The sequence below is a fragment of the Liolophura sinensis genome, chromosome 9 (genome assembly GCF_032854445.1).
Source record: "Liolophura sinensis isolate JHLJ2023 chromosome 9, CUHK_Ljap_v2, whole genome shotgun sequence".
Lineage (NCBI taxonomy): Eukaryota > Metazoa > Mollusca > Polyplacophora > Chitonida > Chitonidae > Liolophura > Liolophura sinensis.
Genome location: NC_088303.1, coordinates 36658622 through 36684334, shown reverse-complemented (window position 1 = coordinate 36684334; position 25713 = coordinate 36658622). Strand labels below are relative to the sequence as shown.

Here is a 25713-nt window from a genome sequence, read left to right as displayed (position 1 = left end):
CTTTGAAAGGAGCTGAAGATATTAGCGCCATCTAACGTCAGGGGGAGGAAATCAGCCAGACTGCTTGCGCTCACATGCAGTCACTAGCTAATGTCAAAAACAGAATGATGGGAAATCGCAGACGGTCAAATTATTCGTGAGGACCAATTTGGTTGAGACCAAAGAAGCTTACTATGTGTCATGTTTGATTTCATACACCTCCATGCTTCCAAAAATTGCCTTCTTAAATCTAATCAATGCAGAGGGTCATAAAGATTTCTGCAAAAAAGAGATAACTCGTGAAGCGAACAGGTTGCTTCACAGAACTTTGGATATGTTCAAACTGAGTTTATTTAAAATTTGGAATGTTTCTTTCCAGAAACAACCTCAAAGCTGGCCTCCTAGTTGATACTGCAAAGTGCAAAGTTATGGAGTTTTTTATTCAATCAACGGACCAAACACCTGCTCGTCCAGAGGACTTTTATGAACCCCTGATTTGCTTTGGAAACTTCTTCAGTTGAATGAGGGATTTCTTTTAATTGTTCGCGACAGTGCTGAAGTTTTGGATGCCCCATTGTGTGATGGTTTAGCAGAAAATATGATTAAGATTGCATCATCAAAAATACAGATTTTTATTTCAGAGATGGGTTCCGTGGCTACCGTGAAAACAAGACAAAAAGTACATTTTATACACTTTTTTCGCGATGTCACAAGTCACATCTGCTAAGCTTCAGAAAAGCCACGAGTCTCCTCATGCATGAACTGTTCCAAAACATTTCCAGTTTCCTTGTTTTTATACCTTTTAGAAGATTTTGTTAATGTATATATCTTATATCATAGGTCAATGTAACTGGCTCTTAGGGGTCGTGAACATCACAGGGTTTCTATTTAGATACTTTTCAATTATTAGTTGGCACCATTTTGATGTACATTTTAATATGACAGCGACGATAGAATGTACATCGAAACAACATGCCTCGAAACATTGTGAACTAATAAATCCGAAGTTGTTATCGATATACAAACTCTGCCATATCAGAGCTTATTGTACCATGGATTGAGCCCCCGTGTGCGATTGTACGACATACCTTTATGTGTGCCCTTAGGTTACCTCTCTGGGAGAAGGCCGCGTCACAGAAGTCGCAGATGTAAGGTCGCTCTCCTGTGTGTTTAGTCATGTGAATCTGTAGGGAACCCTTCTGGTTAAATGCCTTTTCACACATTGTACACTTGAACGGTCTTTCTCCTGTAAATCACAGCAAGACTAATAAATTTGATGCAAGGATCTGGGAGCTCTGGCACAGGAAAATTAACTACCTATTACGAATCAGGTCCACGCAACTCCTGAAGTTAACCGTGTAACTGTTTTGGTGTTCCTTTACGTTTCATGTTTTTTTTTCTTTGTTGGTAAAATGGTTTTAAAAACCTTTTACAGAAAGTGTTAGAAATGCATCATAAGGCGACACCAATTCTGCGTTTTACAGACGAGCAGACACTAAAACACCCAAAATGGAATGTAAACACACCTGAAGATCCACCTTTTCATTTTGTAAGATCATGATGTTTTTATGAATTTCCTGTTTTTCAAGACATTCCGATCATGTAAATATGTTTTCAACAGGAAAAATAACTGAGATATTACACATTTTCCACAAATAAGATGTTTTTCAAGTTTTATTTTAAAACTAGAGCCCAAGGGCTAGGTCAGTGAACATTGGAAGGGCATGCAGAACACCTATTAGTAGATACATGTAGTTCCAACTTGCATTAATACCCGACATGTGTAACAGTTACAATGTCTCTTTATTACCTTCATATCCACTGAGGAAGTTCCTTCCAGATGAATATTGTACTGATGAAAATTATACAAATGACTATGTATGGCTGAAGTTGAGTAGCACGTTTGATCGACAAACTTGTAGTCTGACAACTTTAAATGACTAATGCCTACACCATGTGTCATTATGCTTGCTACAGGATTCTCTGCCCCTGATGACGGGGAGCCAGTCACTTCAGCACATGCAATCTGACGGTGATGGACGATCGCCCGCAAGATTTTCCTGACAGTTGAGGAGTAAAAAAAAAACAACACACTCATGCTGTGAGTTGTTCACCTCCTGAAAATATCCTTTCAGAGACATTTTGTCTGCCCGGATGTAGTTGCACTTCACCTGTTCTAATGAAAAAAATTTCTACTCAAGAGTTTAAGGTGCAATTAAATGAGCTCCCTGCTGAATGCTTGCGTGCACCAAGGGGTGTAAGCGCAATCGCGCGCCTTAAAAATGACTGCTAAACATCCCCTTTATTAGATTTAGCCATGGAAATGCGCATCAAAGAAATAGCTCCCACAAACCAACACAGGTCCCAGACACCGTCACATTTTCTCATATCACAATCAAGCAAAGTTTCAAGGAACGGATTAATTCAAGCCTTTACAACCCTTCAAGCACAAAAAGTTCAGTTACATATCTGTGGCACAGATCATCTTACAAAGGGTGTGGGGCTCCTATTTCCCTGGTCTGGTAAATGTTTCTCTGAATGTGACTTTGTGCCAAGTTTAAGCCCAACACTTAAACTTGGCTTCTGTCACACAAGAATACAACAAGTAGGCCTGTTTTGTCTAGCAATAATCTGTAACCTCTAAAAGGAAAGATTAGAGTTTAAAAGTTTATTTAATGGATGGCACGGAACAAGAACTAGGTCAATGATTTTTCTAAAACATGAGCAAAGACCGTCAAAACGGAAGTGCAAAGACCTTTCTGGACCCTCCTAAAAAAAATGTTTTACACTTTAATGTTTTAAAATAAAACACTGTTCACTTAAAAATATAGAATAGCTTTCAAACTTCTACTCCTAGTACAGATATCTACAGATCTCTACTCAATTTTTCCTGCAATACTCAAATGTTTGGATCAACTTTTGTGGCAGGTGACACAATCAAGTGACTCGGTTTGCAAGAGTATATGTAGCTTCGCTCGCGCAGACCTTGCCTTGCCACTAAAGAGACACTGGCTAACGTCAGATCTCGAAAAAAAAAAAAAGATTTATTCCGCCCGTAAAACAAGTTAATTTGGCATGGTGTAATGATGAATTTACATGCAAGAACATATGTTATTCCATGACTGTAAGATCTTTAACATTTCTTTCACTGCTACACAAAGAAGACTACTTCAGTGCATCAATGATTTGAATTTTTTATGCGGGTATGAACATTGCCCAAAGATCTAAGGTCACTTTAAATGGGTCTCCACAGATTTAAAATGGCATCATCAATCATTCAGGACAGTTTCACATACTTACCTGTATGTATACGATTATGTCTCTCCAGCTGACTAGGTTTCTGGAATGTTTTACCACAGGTGGGACATTTATGGCTGAAGCCAGAGCGGTCCACATTGCGCTTGTAGGAACGATGGTGTAACGATGATCTGCAAACCAACAAACGACAGGTTTTAACTCTGGTAACAAAACAAGTCTGTTATACAAGCTTCTTTCATAAAATACTTACAGGAATACAAACAATTAATGACTATTTTCACCTGATGTTTTATTTATTTGATTGTTGTTTAAGGCCACATTCAAGAGTTATTTTTTCTTTCTTAGATTAAACAGAAACTGTGTCAGCTAGATCATTTACAAGGAAGTCAAGAATTCACTTGGACATTAATAAAGTTTTACTTGATCCGGTAGTGCTGTTTCATATGCTCCCTCAGTAGAGTGAGGCGTGGGAACTCCTGGGTACACTGTCTGCAGGGAAAGGTCCTCGTTCCTTCCTGCTCCTCACGGTGCTCTCTAATGTGACGGTCCAACTGACTCTACAACACATCATTAATACTCCATTTATGTATGTATGCTTGGATTTCTACGTCGAACTTAACAATTGTATTGGTCGTATAATGACGAGGAGTCGTCAGGTGTCCATGGCACCAAGGTGCTGCAACAACTAAAGTATCATGCCAAAGACACCAGTCACTGACATCCCACCCAGTCACATTTTACTGACATTGGGCCAACCGTTCTCATTTCCTTGCTCTTGCCTGTCAACGCAACAAGAAATACCATTTTAAAAGTCTTTGGTATGACCCAACCGGGTTTGATCCCAGGTCTCCCAACATTGAGGTAGACACTCTAACCACTAGACTAAGTGAACCAAAACCCATTGTAACATACACTTTTACAGTGACAGTGTAGAAACAGTAAAAGTTACTACCTTGAGAAAATATCCAGTAAATTCACCGATCATCATCAATAATATTAATGCAACTGTTACTGAAGATTGAAGAAACATTTCATTTTTATCCAATGTTCATCCAGTGATCATCATGATGAGCTCATAGCAGAACAGATCTGGTCTATGGAGGTCACACAGAGGTCATAAAAATAAAAAATAAATGTAATAGCCTAACTCATACATTTCAATCTTTATTACTGCAGGCGGGCCTATGTGGCCGAGGTGTTTATACAATGACCCAGGAGCCTCTCACCAATGTAGTCGCTGTGAGTTCAAATCCAGCTCATGCTGGCTGTTTTTCTTGACGTATTTGTGAAGGTCTTCTAGCAACCTGCACATCGTTGAGTTTCTCCCGGGCTCTGCCCAGTTTCCTCCCACCATGGCCATCGTCAATGAAACATTCTTGAGTGCGGCGTAAAACACCAATCACATAAATCAAATAAAATAATACTCCAAGTAAACCAAGGGGAAACAACTCTAATACACAAACCAGCAAAAGTATTGAGTACATCAGTACATCAACTCAATCTATTTCAAACTGAGTGTCTACATTTCCGCCTGGACAGACACACATCTCTACACCTGTTCACATTGGTTGGCTACTCAACATTGGGACAACAAATATAGTTGTACAATGAACCATCATAAACATCAAGAATGTATCTTTGTAAAATGACCACCAAGCTGCGCATATGACCCATAAACCAGAAGCTGACCTACCTGTAAACTGAATTCATCTCCACATTCTGGACACATCAAGATTTCCTCCTTCTCGTGCAACATGATGTGGGCCTTCAGACTGGCGATACGCGAGAACTTTTTGCCACACTCTGGGCATGTTGGCTCCTCATTCTCTCCCACGTGTGTGGCCAGGTGGAGCCGAAGATTGTCCTCCATGTTGAATGAGCTGGAGCAGTGATGACAACGGAACGGTTTATCTTCATCGTGTGACTTCACATGCCTCTGGAGCTGGTTCCATTTGTTGAACACCTTTGAGCAGATTTCGCATGTGTAGGGGCCCTGAAAGAAACCACAGACATATTAAAAATGTAATTTACCCAAACAACTTCTTTCAAGAATGAGCAACTACAGGCCTCAGTCTTGCTTGTGGCGCTATAGAAACTTCAGGGTTTCCTCAGGAGGGTTTTTTCTCTGCCTTATAGTAGCGCTTTGGGCAAAAAAATTGTCATATATCTAAGATGAGCTATCAACGTGTATTTCTGGCCAATAATAAATGACAAGAAATGGAAACAAACCTTTCTTGCAACTTGAAGTAAACCAGTCAAATTCGAAAATGCCTACATGAAACAGGAATTTTGAAATACCCTGTGCGACTAATACACTGTACCATGTAGTTTGGTTCAATAACTTAGACTTGGTAGCAAGGGTACTTCGGCTCAATACATAAAGCACTGAACTCTTGAATTTGATATTTTACACAGAGCACCCTTGAGTCATGTAAAACTTCAATGCATGTAGTACTTTTTGAGATACCACCCCTTACATTTCCCTTAAAATTGATTCTCATACTCTTGGAAAAATTTTTAAGCATGATATGCTACTGGAAAAAAATAAGTTTCAGCACCAAGCCATCAAAAGTAATATTTATAACATCAATTTGCCTATAACAACAGCCTTTATTTATTGAATTTTAGGTTGCTGAATTCTTTTCTTCCGTCATGCTTGGAGTTATAAAATTAAAAAATATATAACATCTAGTTGCAATTTTTTCTTACATACATAAACCACCACAGTATAAATTGGCTAGTAGACGACAGTGCTGCAAAACGGTCATGTGAGGGTAAAAATGGAGGTCAGTATGTGGTCGAGATGTTGTAAATCAGAGCAAGGGAAGAATAAATACGACAGCTCACCTTTCCCACTGGTTTCTTGATCTGACTGCTGAGAGGCTGTGGCTCAGGTTGTGGCACCTGGGAGAGGAACAATCCCGTGGGATGAATAGCTGTTAGCGTCTCTGTATCCAGGCCCTCCATCGCCCCCAGATCCGTCGCCGTGTGCGCCACCAGGACCGTGCCCGGCTGCAGCCCCATGGCCCGGGCATATTGGGCATCCGCATCTGATCCTTCCAGGGCATGATGGGTGACATACACCGTGGCATTGGGGTTGGAGGCTGTGACTGCCTCAATGGCTTGACCCAGGTCAGTGGTGCCATCGTGCTGGGTGACCAGTACTGTCTGGTGACAGTCTGGCTCCCCGGCAGCATGTACTAGAGTAACAGTCTCTCCCTCCACCACCCCCTGCCCCACAGATTGAACCTGAGCCAAGTACTGGGCATACTCCTCCACTGAAATAGGCAGAATTTAAATATTTATGTTCAAGTCAATAAATGTCTTACAAACGTCTAAAAACCACATTCTAGCACAAACTACATAAGTGGTGTAGTGGTATAAACAGGCTACAGGCCCGACACGCGGTCTAATGGAAGTTCTAAACCTGGCCGTTTTACAACAAAGTATCGAAGTCCTTTCAAAAATGCATGAACCGAGAATACTGCAGTGCAGAAATCTCATCTGTAACAGTGACACATGACAGTATCTAAAATGATTAACGTCTTATTCCACTGTTTTTCTTTGTAATGCAAATTGAACATCTCCCCATTCAATTTAAACCACAAAAAAAAATCATTTAAAGCGTGTGACCATGGGAACAAAATTACATCACAATGCATGTGGAAATTCACATTTAAATACTAACCCTATTCTTTACAACTCTTACACATTCTACAATCTGACTGGAAAAGAAGATACATGTAACATGGCTTCGTCACTAGCCCGAAAGACCCCAACTCCTTTCCTTACACTGGCCTAGCGTCGTTGGTGAACGAGTGAGCGAGTGAATGAGTGCTTGGGGTTTAACGTCATATGACCATACGTGTCTACTCGACTTAAAATAGATTTATTATTGCCATGAAGGCTTCCCCGGTATATGCTCCTCCGCAAATACCCCCATGTTAAAGAACTACGCACGTCCTGCTTCTTAGAGGAGCGGTGGGAAAATGGTGGCATTCGCGGATTAGGGTATACCATGGGCGCCTTCATGGCTATAATTAATCTATTCTGAATCGAGGAAGGATGTGCAGTGGCGATGCGGTGGGTACATAAAGCTGATGTTTAGGTTGGTGCCTTTTATTTGCGCAAGACTTGTTCGATAACAAAGACAATCGGCCTGGACCTTCCTTGATAACAAAATTAACATTGTATGCGTCCAGACTCCAATGACGCTAGGCCAGTATAAGAAAAGGAGTTGGGAGTCTTTCGGGGCTACTTCGCTACATGCACTGTCTAGTTTACTTCAATGTTTCCACATTATTGTGGTAAATGTTGGAAAACACATCCGTCTGATGGAAAGCTTAGTTCATAGCTACAAGTTTGAGTATCTTGTCACCTGTCAGTTTCACACAGGAAAAATAAGTGCGTCAATGAAAAAATGACACACATCGAAAACGTTTTATAGGAAAGTTAGAGTGCAAATGGAAATAGCCCAGTCGCCTCCTTCAATCTTCATGACAACGTATTTTGACTGAGTAAAATTAACTTCAAGCGGAAGTCCAGCCTTGTAATCGAGCCTTAGTCATGCTAGTGTAGTTAACATGTAACCGCGAGATTCACTATATTTCCACGGTTGAGGAAATAAGGCCAAAGTGACGATTCCTGAGCAAAGATTCAGCCGCCAGGTTAATGTATATCTGCGCCTGTTGTTAGATGGTATTACTGCGCCATCGTTCAGAGCGCGCAATGTTGGCCAAAAGGAACTACAACGTCAGCTGATTTTCACCACCATTAATTACTGTTTTTTCCACTTATTATGATGGAGTAATATCTCATTTCCTTTCCTTGACATACCTGATACACTTTCAACTTGAATATGGCTTTCGGTGTTCGTTTCCAGGGACATAATTCCCTGAAAATGTTAACAAATATGGCGGTGATTCTGGACAACCGATCCCAAACCGAGGCTCCCATACAAGTTGCCCGGATGATACTCGCATTGACTTTGCCAACCAAATGCCGCCAAATGTGGGAAGAAATAGATTTTCTAGAATACCTACATTGATTTAATAACATCGAATATGACTGGTGGGATTTGTACATCTCAAAAGCAAAAAAAAAGTCTCTTTTAGAGGCGTTTGAACTTCATCTGTCTCAGGGCTGAAGCTAACATAACAAAATAGTCCAGGGAAGCCACAGCACTGCTGAGTGCGGGAGTTAGGTCGAAAGACGCACCTGCTTAGCAAGATGTATGTGCTAAGGCCGAACATATAGAACCTCTAATATTGTCGTTTTTCTCAATGATCATTTTTTTACTGAGTGCCAAATGACAAAAGAAAAATAAAGAACTGATTTGTGGAAAGACACTAACATAGTTTTTCTAAAAAAAAAAAAGATGCGTCATAAAAGATGAAGATATACACTACCCGTACTTACATGTATATACACCTAAGTGATACTACTACTGATAAATATATTCCATTAAATTGCTACAACCTATTTACACTACTAAATTGTAGTGCTAAGAGTGCTAAGGTTACTGAACAGCATACATATCCATGATTCTCATATGCATGCTTGTCTGCAAATCCAGGCACTGAGTCAATCATCATTAAATCATCGAATCTTATTAATATGTAGTAAAATAAGTAAATTCTGTATATATAGCGGTAATCACATTTTATCGGCCTACTTTAGTACATATAGCCAGCTAGTTTACATGCATGGATCATATTAATATGGATTTTAATCTTGTGACTATAGTGACAAAGCGATCGACGAAAGCAAGAACTGAACTTCCAACGACCGACCGATGCATGCGCTACAATCATGATTGATGGCTTTAATGGGTGTTTTTTATGGGTGCTATTATTTACATCATCAGACTCAACCATCTGCTATAAACTTTTTCTCACGTTTATATTTTGGTGCCTTCAACGCACATAACCACAAGGTCGATATTGAATGCTAGATTATCACGTGATGTAAACATGCTGTTTGACCTAGTTCGGCGAGTTACATTCTCCGTGTCTCGGTCGTGTGCGTCCATATTATAAGGTTGTCCCAGCTGTGAAAGAAAAAACCGATGTGTGCTGAAACGTTTGCGTGCACTCGCACCTTAAAGATTATCTAATCGCTGGGAAGACGTACTGATGTGCAGTGATTGTGCAGGGGTAATTTGTTCATAATCTTCGGCGACAGAATGGCATTTCGGTCCCTTTCGCTTTCTCCTAAGGTAGGAAAGAAAGTTTTGCTGAATTATTTAAGACCAGAGAGAGTTTGCGGCGCGAGTAATGGCCGCGCTATGTCAATGCGGTCTTCAGGGGATGACAAGCAGAGCAAAAACACGGGCTCTTCAGCACACTGGGATGTTCCACCGTCTGTTCAGGGATACCAGGGTGGGGAACACGAATTCGCTCACAATCATTCGCTGGAAGTTCTGTCAGCGGCAGTGGACTATCACTACGTGGCCCGCAAAAGTAGCAGTATATGTGACACCCCACCTCCGTATGCAACTGCTGGACAAACTGAGCAGGGAAAGGAAAAAGAAAGTTGCAGTCAAGAGTATGACAACAGTGGTCATGTTAGTTTGTCGAGTTGTATGCAGACCAATGTCCCAGAGCCTTTCAGCCCAGCTGGAAGGTCACCAGTTCACCTGAACATGCCACAGGGACGCAGTTCTAGTGAGCAGAAGTATGTGGCAAACAAGCTGGAGAACATGCACCCGTCACGTCAGTTCTCCACATCGGCACGGTTGTATGCAGTGGGAGCTATGGTGCAGTCTCTCCAGGGAGAGTATGAAACAGAGCCCTGCCCACAGGGAATTCAAGGCGATGACTGCGTCCAGTTCAAGCTGTGGCTGGACAGCTGTCGGCGTTATGGACTTGCCAACTGCGAAGATCAGCTCCAGGGGATTCAAACTGGTAGAAAGACTTTGGCCCAAGTCCTGCAAGAGCAAGAGGAGTTAATCCGGCAAATAGCGGCTGACTACAGGCAGGCGACAGGGGCTTCTGAACCTTTGGATTCTCAGCTGGGAGAGCTGGGATTAGATGACCCATGTCCACAGGGCATCCAGGGCGAAGACTGCGAACAGTTTCGACTGTGGTTTAAGAACTGTCAGCGTTTTGGTTTCGGAGACTGTGCGGAGCAGTTGCAGGGGATACAAGGAGGGAGAAAGTCTCTCTCACAGGTGTTAAAGGAACAAGACGACCTGATTAGAAACATCGCCAAAAAATATTACAGCACATCGGCAGGTCAGGTGGGTATGAGTGGAGTTACCCGCTCCTTTTCCACGGGTCCCACATCTCCCCCAAATCCAGACCCTGTCCCAGTCCTGACTCAGAAGGAAAAGCTGAAGAGAGCTGTCAAAGACTATGGTGCCATTGTCGTTGTGTTTCATGTCGGAATCTCTCTCATTTCTTTGGGTGGATTTTATTTGCTCGTATCCAGGTACTTGCCTCTTCAGTTTCATAGTCATTAGACCTGTCAGCTTACTTGAATGCATTACTGTGGTGGTGACCCTGGATAGTCTGAAGTCTTATTCATGTCTTGAAGTTATTGTGATAAGTACTATATATTGAGACGTTGTGATGGCCCCAGCCTGACAGGGCTCTCCATTGTTTTGTAGAGTCCTGGACTTCATACCTTTATAACTCTACCCTTTCCGAATGTTTGGTTTGCAATGATTCCCCTTGTCATGCTGGTTTTAAAGTTGTGAAAACCTACATAACTTGAAGTAAATCATTTTTTAACAGTAATTCAGACTTTTGATTCTAACAACTAAAACCAACCAATGCCGTGTTTTGAATTCGAACCTTAGGTAAATGTACAAGCTGGTAGTTTGAAGTATTGGCTGTTGACAACGAAATCCAATTACTAGAGCATATATTTGAATTCCAAATTTCCCTTAAAATGCAAAAGAAATTCCCAACAAATAGTTCTGTTGGAAGAAAGGAAACATTGTGGGCATTGGTTTCAAAAGCTTCTATGAATAGATTATAGGTAAAAGATGGTGTGTTGATTCCAGTTTTGACACTTTTTGAGAACAGACTAACTTGGGGATTCAAGTGTGTAATATACATTAAGACTGGTGTGAAGTTAAACAAGATCAGTGTTAGGCTCTATCTAGTCTGAGTACACTGACTGTTGGTTGAGAAATGTTAGGATACATTTTACGCCCGAAACGATACTTAATTGGATTATCATTGCAAAACTTTGTGTGGTGAATGGACGGGGTGATGTTACGATGTGGATTTGACCAGCTAGGGGTAAGTGGAGTGGTTATTCAGTCCCCCACCATTGAGAAAACATTGTCGGTTTTTGGCTGTGGGTTGAGCAGACATAAACATGGCATATATCTAAATATTTCTCAACCAACAGTCATTGTACTGGGACTAGACTCTACCTAGTGGAGGCCGGCTACCTGAGAACTATGTACAGCGTACCATCAGGCTTGTCGCAATGTCTGCAGTAGGTTCTAGTGCAGGAATACAGACGAGGACATTAAGTGTCATCTTGTGTTTAAATGCCCGGGGTGGTATCATAAATTTGTCACAAAAATTTTAATTTTAGTATTAAGAATTGTCATTGACTTTCATGATAAAAATGAAAATTAGCTGTGACGTTCAAATCCAAATTCAGAAACAATACTTCAGCTGAAGACTTAAGTCTGACAGCTTTTTGATGCTGGGACCATGTTTATCAGGCAACTCAAGTCATAAATTGCTAATCCTTAAAAAGCCAAACTCAGAACAGGAGAGAACTGAAATTGTGACAAGCAGATTGCTCAGCAGCAAAGAATCAGTGGATAAATTTTAAACTCTCCGGAGCAAAGTATTTTATTTGGAGCTTTGAATTTTTGACTAAAACTCATTCGCCCCATCACATGCTAAAAGTCACAAAGTTGCGTAATCAGTACTGGTGAAGTGTTTATCCATAAGCCCGTTTTAATCTGATTTTGGCCATTAGAACTTATGTTTTTGAAATCTTAACGAGGACATTTCCTAAGTAATAATCAATGCCTTATTCATTTTGTGCCAAATTTGTAAATATTAAATGTAGATAGTAGATCATGAGATTTTTTTCGACATGGTAGGTATTTGTAATTGTGGGAAGTGTTGTTTGTAAACCTACAATAGAATTCACCAAAATTGAAGAGCTCATACATGTACATGTAATATTGTTCATCTGTGTATACTGGGACTAGGTACAGTGTACTGGTCCCAGGTACAGTATTTATACCAACACAACTGTAAAATTCCATTGCAAACTTAATCTGAATTGCACAAATTTTTAAGTCAGGATTTTTACCAGCAAAAGTAAGTTTGAGATACTACACCTTTTATAGAGCATGATCAGCTTGAAGACACACTGAACATTTATCATTATTTGTTAACTGTTTTGCATTTACACCTTGATACCTGAAATTACCCTTGTACATGTAGCTGAATTCTAAAGGGGGATAACTCTAGTCAATTCCTTAAGGCTTATTGTAAAGATGTTGTGCTGTATACATGTACATTGTAATTGGGTGTATATACGTGTATATAGAAATAATGGTAGTTTATAATAAAAGTCTACCAAATAAAACCAACAACCAAAAAAAATTTTTAAAAAAAGGACAACGTCATTGCTTTACCATCTATGACCATTTTCAGTTTGAATCTCTTGTGATTCCTAGGTATGCAAACTAGATGTGATTGGCATTGAGTTGTTGTTTGATTTAATTTCACTAGAATGCTGTTTTTCTCTCATACTATGTAATTTATTGTCACAGTTAAAGTAGTAGATTTATGCTGCCAAGGCGATTTATGTGCTATGCATGCAGGTACTGTATTGACATATAAGGTTTAACCATTCGGGTGAGTTACATGTATCTTTCCCTTGTATTTTCACCCTACTTTGAACATGCATCTTGCTTTCATTTTCAGGTTAAAGTATGGTAGAGTTTCTGGACGATGTAGTATGTTCAGATCCAGCTCCATTAGTCTAGATCAACTACTGCTTTACCTCAAATTTGTCAGGTAGCTTCTTTCAGAGCTTTGATGGTTTCCCGGTGGATTTTCTATTTTATGCAAATTTTCCATCATTGGTCAGGAATATTTGGAAATGACTGTCATTGATGAACATACTGACAACGCACTACTAGCTTAGCTTCTGATTTTGTCTAACCCCACCACCACCACCACCACCACCAAACAGAGTTGTTTTGACAGCTATCATTGCTGATGTCACCACGGCAGGCTAGTTTCAGGACTGGCTGCTGGAATCTTATGAAAATGTAGTTCACAGCCATTTTTACTCCCTAAGAAGAAGACTGATAAGGTTTTTTGTAGTTTATATGTTAGTCCAAGTAACACAACATACATCATTTTAAGAAATGAAAACTATATTTCACATATCCTTTAAGTGGTGTATAGAATATATTTATTTATTTATTTGATTGGTGTTTTACGCCATACTGAAGAATATTTCACTTATACGACGTGGGCCAGCATTATGGTTTGGGGGGGGGGGGGATATGGTTGCTGGCAGACGTTCCCAGTACGGTGTACAGAATATAGCAGTAATATCCACAGTCCAGTGTTATATATGTATATTCATGGTGTACATGAATTTTCATCTATTGGGAATTTCTTTAAAAAAAATTATGATTTTTTTTCTCTTTTTTTTTTTTCAGCGGCATTGATGTGGCTGCCCTCTTGGGAAAACTAGGCGTAGGTGAATCCTTTATAGGGTCCCAGGTGGCTAAAGGTGCCAGCACATTTGTGATGGCCTATGCTGTACATAAAGTCTTTGCCCCAGCTAGAATAGCCATCACACTGACGTCAACTCCATTCATTGTACAGTACCTGAGACGCATCGGGAGTGTTAAAGTCAAAGTCACTTCTAAAGAAATAAACAATCATCAAAATGCTAAAATATATATGCCTATGTATGTAACATAGCAGTGCTAAGATCGTCGTGGAGATATGTAACATTTAGGGAGTGGCATCTTTCAAAACTTCCAGTATGGTCATCTTGTTGTTTCTGGTATATCACCCAAATATCACAAAGAGATTTTCAAAGTTGACTTTTATGTTGACTTCGTAATGTTTAACCATTGTATTCTAGCCATGAAAATACCGTAAAGTGCTCTATGTGTTAAAGTATGAACTAAAAAAAAGTTTATTGTATTTGAACTTCATGTTTTATTTTGTGAACTGAAATCAGCGTTTTGAAATTTATAATTTTTTTGTTTTCTTTTTTAATTTTATTACCACCAAAGTTTTATTTCAGTCTTGCCTCTTTGACTGTTGTCATAGTCCTGAAAACACATTGCAACGCTACATGTACATGTTCAAAGTGGAAACCCTTAAAAGAGTTGTTCATTACATTTGGATACTAAAGCAGTAGATCTTAACTTGAACAGACTGCATCTACCTTTGATATCAAACATATTAATGTTTCACAATATTAATTCTTGTAGTTGATGATCTATGTTTGTTGTTTTGTTTTATTGCCAAGAAGAGTTTATAAAAATTTACACTGTTTTGGATTAAAGTATTTATGTTGTACAATGATATAATATTGTATGGGTTGGTAGTGGACATACCACAATTTTATTACTCATGCGCATAAGGTGCAAAAGAGAGTATCCAAACAGTTCTGTATGATAGAGCAGACTGTCCCAATTTTTTTTCCCGTCTCCCACATTAAAGTTGCTGCAAACATGGTGTCCAAAACAGCAGTAAGTTTTGTTGCTAATTTTGGATAGGTATTGTAGGCTAAGCATGTGCTCATGTACTGGTACTGTAATTATCAAGTGTGATTCCCACATGATGTCACTTGACAGGAAAACAATTCACTTATAATGTTGGGTGGAAATACATTCTTTTATTATTCCCAGTCAAAGAAGACTGTTTAGAAAATTCTCACCAAGGTGATCATTTATGTGTGCTTGTGAACAGATTATGTGATGACTGTGTCTGGCAGGACATGCACCTGCCTTTTTTGTAAGTTAATTCAAGACTAAAATCACTGTAGTTAAATTGTGCTGATAATACATTATGGTACAAGTACTGTAATGATTAAATTTAAATGGTCATAGATTTACTAGTGAAGACCTTTGATCTGCATTATCATTGAGTATCCTTACATGTAGGTAAGTGTACCATGCTGGTACTAGCAAACAGTCCACCGCACATTGTCAATGGCCGGATTATAGAATGTGGAGGCCATGTTGTTAGATTGATTAATATGTATGTAAGATTGATTAATATGTATGTAAGATTGATTAATATGTATGTAAGATTGATTAATATGTATATAAAGATCTATCACTGTAATGTAAGAAAGATATTGTTGGTATTGATGCTTTTTCCCCCATTTCTTTAATTGTTGATTTTTATCTTGAAAACTGTCAAATAAGGAAAACATCGTAGTTGTGGTCAATACATTGCCCTTGTAATTCTCTTTCCTGTATTGATTTTTTCTCAAATTCTCACATGAGAAAGATTTCAGGATTGTGATTTATGTACTTGGCCCATACTGTTTCCTTTTCTTTTGTTTGATTTCTCAAAGATTTTCAAAATGGTATTGGGATCTGATCTGTATACAACATGAAATGTGACAAAGACTGGCTCTACTGCTTTTAGTCACTCAGTGCGTGTAACATTCCATGTGTACCCTAATCACCAATAAGTACATCAAAAAGCATTATACATGTATTTCTGTTGTTAAGGAGAACTGTTGATTTGTAACCTTGGATGTATTTCAAGAAACTTTTTCCTGTACCAACAAAGGGAATAAATGGTGGAAGATCTCTAGACATATGCTTCACAGTGGATTTCTGTGTTTTTATTACATATTGTAAGAACCGTGGGGCGGGCAGTGGCTGAGTGGTTAAGCCTTTCAGAAGGTGTGGCCTCAAATGCAGCCCAAGACTGGAAATTTTGTGGATTCTCCCAAAACCACCGACCTTTGGCAAGACAACTTTGTCTTTCCCACAGACAGGCAGACCATATTATCCATTAGATTGTGCAAACGGCCCAATTGTGTCAAAAACATGAATGAGGATAGAAACCATGTGCCACGATTTGAAGCAGACAGTTGTACACGTACCTATTATAATTATATGGAAATCCCTATCAACAGATCTGAGTGGTTTTTAAATATTTTCTGAGGTTGTGCAGCATGAATCTGCACACAAGTTCAGGATCAGAAGCCAGAATTGTGTGAAAACCAAGGAAATAAATACGCAAAACTTTTGCATAGGTAGAGCTGGTTTTTAAGCTTGATTTAAGGTACTACGATTTACAGCACAACACCAAACGGTACTGGTTTTCAACTATTTTGATTCCTTCCTGAACTTTTATTGAATAGGTAATACAGAAAATCATTAATCAAATGAATACTTTTATTCCACAGACAGTTTCAAAGAGGTATCCTGCATATCCTTTGGGTCCATTAACAGAGAGAAAGTTTTAAAGGAGAAGAAAATTTAAATATTAATCAAACTAAAACATTGAAAAGAGTATGCCTTTGTTTGCAGGTGCATGCCATAAAAGAAATTCTAATATGTACCTCAAGTTGATAAATTATAAATAAAGTCAGCGCCAAAATCTGCTGTGGGTGACTTCATTTTGCCTAAGAACTAGTCCTGAAGTCTTCTGGGTTAGGAGGAGAATTGCCGACGGAAACCTCCGAAGTGCAGTTCATACATTTCCAGTAAAACTCTTCTTCCCAGAAGGTAGCGAACAGTACAGTTCGTTTTCCACTTGACAATCAGGAAACCAGAATGTTGGACGTAGATTCCGAGTTTACACAAACCAGCTGGCAGTTTTAACGACTCTCATTGGCTGAGAGTCAACACACCTGCAGCATAAATTACAGGGTGTTAAAGATGGAGGACGCGATGGACTCAGCGATTTATGCCAGCTTTGCTGTTTTCAGGCCTAGGGCGAGGAAAAATCGCAAACTTATGCAGCAGGCACCACCAGATAGAAAAAAATGTGCTCTTTTCAGCCTATAGTGTCATGTTTTTAAGTTTTCTTCTCCTTTAAGGGCTACACACTTAATCACTCTTTCTGAAAAAGAAAATATCTGAAAACAGGATACAGATATACACTGTCGTCACAATAAAGAGCATACATCAGATTTATACATAGCAAAGACAGAAAACAAAATAAGCTTCAGTATATACAGAATATGCCTGTGTGACTTCTTGTATAGCAGTACATGCAGCCCCGTTAGATTTCATTTCATAACATTTTATTTCACTCAAAAAAAGTTTAATCATAATTAAATCTACTGTATGACCTGTAAAGTGTTCGGCCTGAAGCAAATTTGGTTTCCAAGTTGTTTACAGCAAATATTCCTGGTATCATGTGTATTTATACACATAAGCCTTAATTTATAGTGTTCATGGCTGAAGAGTTATATATATATATATATATATATATATATATATATACATACATAAATGTATAAATATATACGTACACAGTATATAAATATGAAGGTCTATATATATGCACACATGCCATTTATTTTGCACATTGTACAACTGTGATTCAAGAAAACTGAAGATATACAGATTTGCACCTCACATCATTACCCTGGTACAAAATCTATTGCTCCATTTGGGGCTGAAAGAAATAGGTTATCAGGTCCACCCATAATGTTACCATAGCTCTATAAAAACAACCTAATATAACAACCCATAAATACCTGATACCAGTAGGATACCTTCAAATGCCATTTTTAATATCAAAACTTGTACCATTTTCTGACATGATAAATAACATAAACTTCTGCCTTAAAAGTTGCACTTTTAGAGGCGAATAAACGCCATAAAATATCATGATCAATGCTGACTCTTATTTCTGGAATGATACCCTATCTACCAAACAAACTTCAAAACTCTATAACATCAACAGGTCTCATCCAAATTTATGCCTCCCTCGTCACATAACAGTAGCTAAGACCCAACGTAAAACTGGTTTGTGAGGCATGAAACCATGAGACGTGAGGCCTCAACTATACTGAAGTAGGCCTGTAATTATGTCACAACAGTGTTAACTATTTATCGTAATCAACAGAATGTAGAAAAACATGACATCAGATCGAGAGTTGCAGATCTTAAATAAGTTCATAAAGACGAATTTAAACGTTGTCTGAGAAATGTTAGCATTACAGAATTTCTATATGGATAACAATTTCTGATTTATTTGTTCACAAGTTTACTTGAAAGCCTACAATACAACACGTAATTTTCCATCATGGCCAAGATTTTTAAATTGCCTCGAATCAAATGGCTTGAAAAATTTACATGTCATCTTAACAGGCTTTTAAAATCAGTTTACAAATGTAAAATCTCTCTTGAAAGTATGTTACTTTAACTTTGAAACTCACAATCAGGTCCCAACTAACCACAGTTTACTACAATAACATGCCATTTAAATGGGAAAGTGACCTCAAGGGAGGTAATTCAGTGCACCCCTATAGAGCTTTCAGAATCCTAGAAGTCACGGGCAAAGTTTCAGGAGCTTTAACCGTACCTGCACATGCGAATATACACTAGCAGGAACATTTGATTATCATGACACCCGACCATAATGCTTTTACAATACCCAACTAAATCAAGCCAGGCGTGGGTCAACTTGTGACCCTAAGTAACTGGGTCCAACTCGACAAGGTCAACCTACTAGTAATGCTCAAAAACCTAAAAGTTAGAGAGCACCGGTACTTTGCAATCGTGAGCATCATAGCGGTGTCTGATTAGATTCAGATTTAGCTTTGACGTAGTAAGGTGACAGTCAGGTGACCTGTTTTATATGTGAGCACGTGTAGATTGATGCATCTTGAGACAACTGGATGCTTCAGGTTGCAGAAAGGTAGAACATGTTCAAATCTGAGCAACTCCAGAATATTTAAAGCAGCTGTCAGTGATCACAAGAACATCCACTAAAACCAGTGCCCTATCATATGCTTCCAGTTCATTTGAGTCCCCAAATCCCAGTTGCTCCCAGTCGCAAGATTGACCTATGTTACAAGTACAATGAATAAAATAAACAGTAACAATAAGAAATAACAGTGTTGGAAGTTGTAGTATAGAGCAGTTGAATAATGTAAACAAAGTAACAATTACCAAAAATAGTGCTTCATATGGGGAAAATAAAGTAACAATGACCAAAAATAGTGCTTCATATGAGGAAAATAAAGTAACAATGACCAAAAATAGTTCTTCACATGAGGAAAATAAAGGTGACAAACCCACAGCATTAAATGCGTAAGTTACATTTTGAATTTCTATTTAAATAATGTACATAACTGTGTACAACAGAATAACAAGAAAAGACTAATTGTACATACAGTACATATAGTATGTATGGTACACAATCCAGGTTTACCTACATGTATGCAAGTTGTCACCAACAGGTGTCATTCTGTGAAGGCTAATCAGTATTGCATATGAAGAGGGGTAAGAGTTGGTTGCATCACAGCACATCCTACTACAGGGGTCAGGATGGCATGCATGTACAAGGTTTATAAAATGCCATGAAAAAACCTTTTTGAGGCACTGTAGGAAAAAAAAAAGCTGAGTCACTTCACATGTACACACACTGAAAGTTGAGAAATTTGTTTTTCAGCATGAAGAGCTGCAGTTGTATGTGTGAAAGTTCAACCAATGTCATTTTACATTGATTTAAGCTTGCATGACTATTAAATATTTCTTTTGTTTTCTTCAAAATATGGATTTTGAGATTTGGAAACTTTAAGTCATTCTTTGTATAACTTGGAAGCATACAATGCAGTACTCTAGATAGCACATAATTAGACCATTTTTTTGGGGTGCTTCTACTTCGTGTTGGCCAAGTTTTCCTTATATTCACGTTGCCAACAGAACGGCCTTAACATGTCTGGCTTCTGGTGTCTGGTCATAATATTTGAACACTGCTACCATCTTGTACTCCATTTAAAATCTCACAATGTATAGAACATTCCCCATACAGCCAGACACACACAAAAAATTTAACAACAGTTAAAAAATTGCACGGAAAAAGTCAGCTGTAACAATCAAGTGCACATATCAACTAAACAATAGATCACTATTAAAAAGAACCAAGACTACTTCCTTTTACCCAAGCTAGTGTCTGTCTATTAGACTAATGCATTAACAATACAAAACCAAGCACATGTATAAAGCTACCTAAAGATGCCTCTTCAAAGACATAATTTTCCCAGCAATGTATAAACCCACTAACTAACAATTCATCATTTTCCGAAATTAAAAACTACTACAACCCATTGCCAAAAAAAAAAAAAAAATTTAAAAATTTTTTATATACAACCAATTCATTTCGAATTATTCACAATTACTTTTGACTAAACCCTGAACACATCAGATTTAAATTATCTGTGGAAATCTGTTAAGATCTGAAAGTCCACAATCCAATCTAATTCAATATTTTGCATTCCACACAAGTTTCAAACAATTTGCAGCATTGTACAAATATAAATACACCCATGTAATAATGTTCATATATTTAGCTTCAAGTTTGCTCATACAAACAATGCTGTTGACACACATTACAAAAAACATTGTTCATAAGGTCATGCTGACAAACCTTGCAAGGGATGTCACTAGAACATGTTTTCACAGTACAAAGTAATTTAGAAATTACTGGTTGAAAGATCTGGAGATTCTTCTTCAAACTCGCCTTGTAATAAACAAAGAACTCTTAAATACATCAACTTACATATAAAGAATCAGACTATCTTATAAAGTGATATTCCTGATAAACAGCAATAAATACAATTTTATAATTCTCAAAATATTGGTACATGCAACATACATGTATAAATGAAACTGACACGCTGTACGCAAACTACATATAACTATACATGTATAATATTTTTGACCCCTTTAACAAAGGCAGAGTGTGGCTAATGTAAAACAAAATGTTACTACCCAGACATCAGAGCTGTGATGTAAACACTAACAGGACTCAAAATGAAAAATATAAAGAAATATTTTTATCAGTATATCATAAAGTAAAATTTCAGGTAGCCAGGGTCATTTGACTTATGGGTGATCATGACTGCATGTGCATCTATTCATTTACATAATGCTGTACATACAACCAGCCAGCTATAGCATCAGATCACTTAAACTCTACACGCATAAATGTAAACATAAAGTGTGTATACTATACATTTATCTTGATAGTCAGATCAAATGTCTTGTGATAGCCAATGCCCACCATGTAAATAGATGATAGCCAATGCCCATCATGTAAATAGATGATAGCCAATGCTCACCATGTAAACAGATGATAGCCAATGCCCATTATGTAAATAGATGATAGCCAATGCCCATCATATATATATATATATATATATATATATATATATATATATATATATTATATATATGTATATATACAAACCCAATACATATATATATATATATATATATATATATATATATGTATGTATACTCATAGACTGCTTAGCATGACAAGTGCAATGGCAAACTGTCAAATAAATTTATACCGGATTCCCAACTGGAAAACAAACCAATGAATAAACTACAGTAAAAACAAGATCGCCATATCATGTACAGCTTAATGAAGAATAAATTCTGTTGAATGCAATAAATAACGTGGTCAGTTGATTGGGTTTTTTTTGTGTTTTTCAATACATTATACTCAGCACTGCACTTCTAGAGGTTCTGTCCCTTAAACATGTAGCCAGATTTAGGAACTGCACTTCCAGATGGTAAAACTAGACATGGCCACACAATACCAGGTCTTGAAGCACTGGTTTTATTTGAGCACTGTATATCCATTTAAAGTGACCAATATTTTTGTTAAAAAAATAGACCAAAAAAAAACATAAATCCTCACTGACAGTTACATACAAAAAAGAATAATGAAAGCAAATCAACATAATTGAGATAAACAATGAGTCTAGATTTGAACAATGTCATAATGGAATTTGATAAGAAAGAAATCTTGAAACTTTAAATGTTTGGAAAACAAAAAAACAAAACAAATCCTTATGGTTTAGAATTTCCACTTGAACAGTCCGAAGGCTTAAGCATATCGGTCACTTTCTGAGGGTTAATAGTCAAGTATTATATAACAATGTTAAAAATGCATGCAGACATAAAAACAAATGCCTAAAAAATTAACTGGATAGCTACTGACCAATGGTCACTGATAGCAAGAAGTTTTGTTCTCTGTTCCATAACAGCTGTACTAGAAGGACTGTTGACTACAGCAGTGACGGGTAAAGCAGATTTCCCATTTTCCACGCCTCAATCTGCCCACACCTGTCACTCCCTCCATCATTTCGTGCCATGGACTACAAGGCTGTGGGTTTTTCAATCTCCTGTGGTACCACATCGCACATCTTCTGGCCTAATATTGTCAGCTTGGCTGTAAAATCACAACAGAATAAGTCTGTAGATGTTTGAATTATGTGTGATTCGTGTTACACACTATATTTGAAAATATATCACTTGTTATGTAATATCATGGTAAGAATTAACAAGCATTCTGGTAGTGTAGCAAAAGCAATACATGTCCCCAACCAGTTTGTGCCTTCAGAATAATGGCTTTGTCAGTATCCACAACAGAATAAAAAACCTGCATAATTTTGTTCAAAATGAAACTGACCAAACTTTTATCTGCAGCTTGTCATGGTGAAGATATTTAATTCAATACGAAAAAGTCCTGAAAATTGTTAAACTCCCAAAATAATAAAACCACCAAAATTGTTGTTAATAATTAAAAAAATGGCCCAAAATGGCCTGAAAAAATGGCCTGCGACCGCATTGGTCACAGGCCTTCTCAGCTATTGTGCTGTGCTAAAATACTAACCACAGACCACAGACCACCCTTGCGATACCTATAGATTTCCAACACTGACAAGGTTTGTGATACTTACTGACAAGATCTGTGATACTTACTGACAAGATCTGTGATACTTACTGACAAGGTTTGCGATACTTACTGACAAGGTTTGTGATACTTACTGACAAGATCTGTGATACTTACTGACAAGATCTGTGATACTTACTGACAAGGTTTGCGATACTTACTGACAAGGTTTGTGATACTTACTGACAAGATCTGTGATACTTACTGACAAGATTTACGATACTTACTAACAAGGTTTGTGATACTTACTGACAAAGTTTGTGATAGACTTCGGCTTCTTCTTCCACATCACCCCAATGATGTAAACAGGGATACCAGAGCAGATGATGGCCACCCCTATGCCCGTGTCCCTGGGGGCAGCATACAGGGGCACAATCAGCAGGAAGACACAGGCAGCTAGGAACGTCCATGGAATCAGAGGGTTCAACTGAGAACACATAAGTTATACAAATAGGCAAGGAGGATACAGATGTAATACATATAGGCGAGGAGGATACAGATGTCATACATGTAGGCAAGGAGTATACAGATGTCACACGTGTGCGAGGAGGATACACACGTCATACATGTGGACGAGGAGGATACACACGTCATACATGTAGACGAGGAGGATACACACGTCATACATGTGTGCGAGGAGGATACACACGTCATACATGTGGACGAGGAGGATACACACGTCATACATGTGGACGAGGAGGATACACACGTCATACATGTAGACGAGGAGGATACACACGTCATACATGTGGGCGAGGAGGATACACACGTCATACATGTGGACGAGGAGGATACACACGTCATACATGTGTGCGAGGAGGATACACACGTCATACATGTGGACGAGGAGGATACACACGTCATACATGTGGGCGAGGAGGATACACACGTCATACATGTGTGCGAGGAGGATACACACGTCATACATGTGGACGAGGAGGATACACACGTCACACATGTGTGCGAGGAGGATACACACGTCATACATGTGTGCGAGGAGGATACACACGTCATACATGTGGACGAGGAGGATACACACGTCATACATGTGTGCGAGGAGGATACACACGTCATACATGTGGACGAGGAGGATACACACGTCATACATGTGTGCGAGGAGGATACACACGTCATACATGTGGACGAGGAGGATACACACGTCATACATGTGGACAAGGAGGATACACACGTCATACATGTAGACAAGAAAGAAAAGAGGTGACACATGTCCATACTCATCACAATGCAAGTACAGGAGGCTCTTGATTTATGGTAAATTTTGTAGAAACGTAAAAATAAGCCTAGGTCACCGAGATCTAAGAAAATTTCTTTGTCTCCACCCTTGTTCGTGCTAATAATGTGTTGCATAGAATAGAAAGGTCAAATCTCTTTAGTGGAGGCCTAAAATTTTGCCCCTATTAAGTTCGACATTTTGTCTGAGTTGTAATGATCTTAAAAAGATGTATTGAGGTTTTCCTGCAACATATGATGATGTCGTAGTAGAAATATGTAGGGTTCAGAACCAAAAGTAATATTCTGTGATATTTATTTATCCACACAAATTTTGTTCCAAATTTAAGGTCATCAAAAAAGACTTTAAGTATTATTAGACAACCTCTGGCCTGAATATTTCAGCATAGTAGGTGAATGATGAATATCTAATAAATAGTTTCTTGTTACTGGTATATTCCTGACAAAAATTTCCTTAAATTTACTTCAATATTCAGATTACACTAATGTTGGAAACATTTTGAATAATTGCATATTTCATCTGCAATGTCAGACTGATTGGTTTCAAGCCTCTGAGCATGTCGTACATTTCATGTGGCGTGTCAGACTGATTGGTATCAAGGCACTGAGCGTGTCGTACATTTCCTGTGGCGTGTCAGACTGATTGGTATCAAGGCACTGAGCGTGTCGTACATTTCATGTGCAGTGTCAGACTGATTGGTATCAAGGTACAGAGCGTGTCGTACATTTCATGTGCAGTGTCAGACTGATTGGTATCAAGGCACTGAGCGTGTCGTACATTTCATGTGCAGTGTCAGACTGATTGGTATCAAGGCACTGAGCGTGTCGTACATTTCATGTGGCGTGTCAGACTGATTGGTATCAAGGCACTGAGCGTGTCGTACATTTCATGTGCAGTGTCAGACTGATTGGTATCAAGGCTCTGAGCATGTCGTACATTTCATGTGCAGTGTCAGACTGATTGGTATCAAGGCACTGAGCATGTTGTCATTTCATGTGCAGTGTCAGACTGATTGGTATCAAGGCACCGAGCGTGTCGTACATTTCATGTGCAGTGTCAGACTGATTGGTATCAAGGCACCGAGCGTGTCGTCCATTTCATGTGCAGTGTCAGACTGATTGGTATCAAGGCACCGAGCGTGTCGTACATTTCATGTGCAGTGTCAGACTGATTGGTATCAAGGCACCGAGCGTGTCGTACATTTCATGTGCAGTGTCAGACTGATTGGTATCAAGGCACCGAGCGTGTCGTACATTTCATGTGCAGTGTCAGACTGATTGGTATCAAGGCACTGAGCGTGTCGTACATTTCATG

General features: G+C 38.6%; 3 protein-coding genes across 4 annotated transcripts in view; 1 reads left to right on the top strand and 2 right to left on the bottom strand.

Annotated features, from left to right (window-relative positions):
• LOC135475164 (zinc finger protein 236-like) overlaps window positions 1-8136 on the bottom strand; it is a 28544-nt gene extending 20408 nt beyond the window's left edge. Inside the window, 6 exon segments of the mRNA XM_064754948.1 lie at window positions 1068-1225; window positions 3280-3407; window positions 3658-3794; window positions 4931-5230; window positions 6085-6515; window positions 8074-8136. Of these exon segments, the coding sequence (XP_064611018.1) occupies window positions 1068-1225; window positions 3280-3407; window positions 3658-3794; window positions 4931-5230; window positions 6085-6515; window positions 8074-8125 (1206 nt within the window). The 5' untranslated portion in view covers window positions 8126-8136.
• Window positions 8137-9302: 1166 nt separating this feature from the next.
• Window positions 9303-16028, top strand: LOC135474981 (uncharacterized). Of its 2 annotated transcripts, none has more exons than XM_064754696.1 (2): window positions 9303-10668; window positions 13898-16028. In XM_064754696.1, exons 1-2 carry the CDS (start codon window positions 9422-9424, stop codon window positions 14163-14165), a joined length of 1515 nt encoding a protein of 504 aa, XP_064610766.1. In that variant the 5' UTR covers window positions 9303-9421; the 3' UTR covers window positions 14166-16028. The 2 variants fall into 2 exon arrangements, with proteins under 2 accessions (XP_064610766.1, XP_064610767.1); XM_064754697.1 differs by having other exon boundaries at window positions 9303-10477; window positions 13898-14011.
• Window positions 16029-22290: 6262 nt separating this feature from the next.
• LOC135475174 (large neutral amino acids transporter small subunit 1-like) overlaps window positions 22291-25713 on the bottom strand; it is a 43300-nt gene continuing 39877 nt past the window's right edge. Inside the window, exons 11-12 of the mRNA XM_064754962.1 lie at window positions 23397-23574; window positions 22291-22643 (exon numbers count right to left, since the gene is read on the bottom strand). Of these exons, the coding sequence (XP_064611032.1) occupies window positions 22570-22643; window positions 23397-23574 (252 nt within the window). The 3' untranslated portion in view covers window positions 22291-22569. The remainder of the gene's footprint in view (window positions 22644-23396; window positions 23575-25713) is intronic.

Coding starts and splice junctions, on each gene's coding strand:
- LOC135474981 (XM_064754696.1), top strand. CDS start 9,422: ATGGCATTTCGGTCCCTTTCGCTTTCTCCTAAGGTAGGAAAGAAAGTT. Junction 10,669..13,897: donor TTTTATTTGCTCGTATCCAG/GTACTTGCCTCT, acceptor TTTTTTTTTCAG/CGGCATTGATGTGGCTGCCC.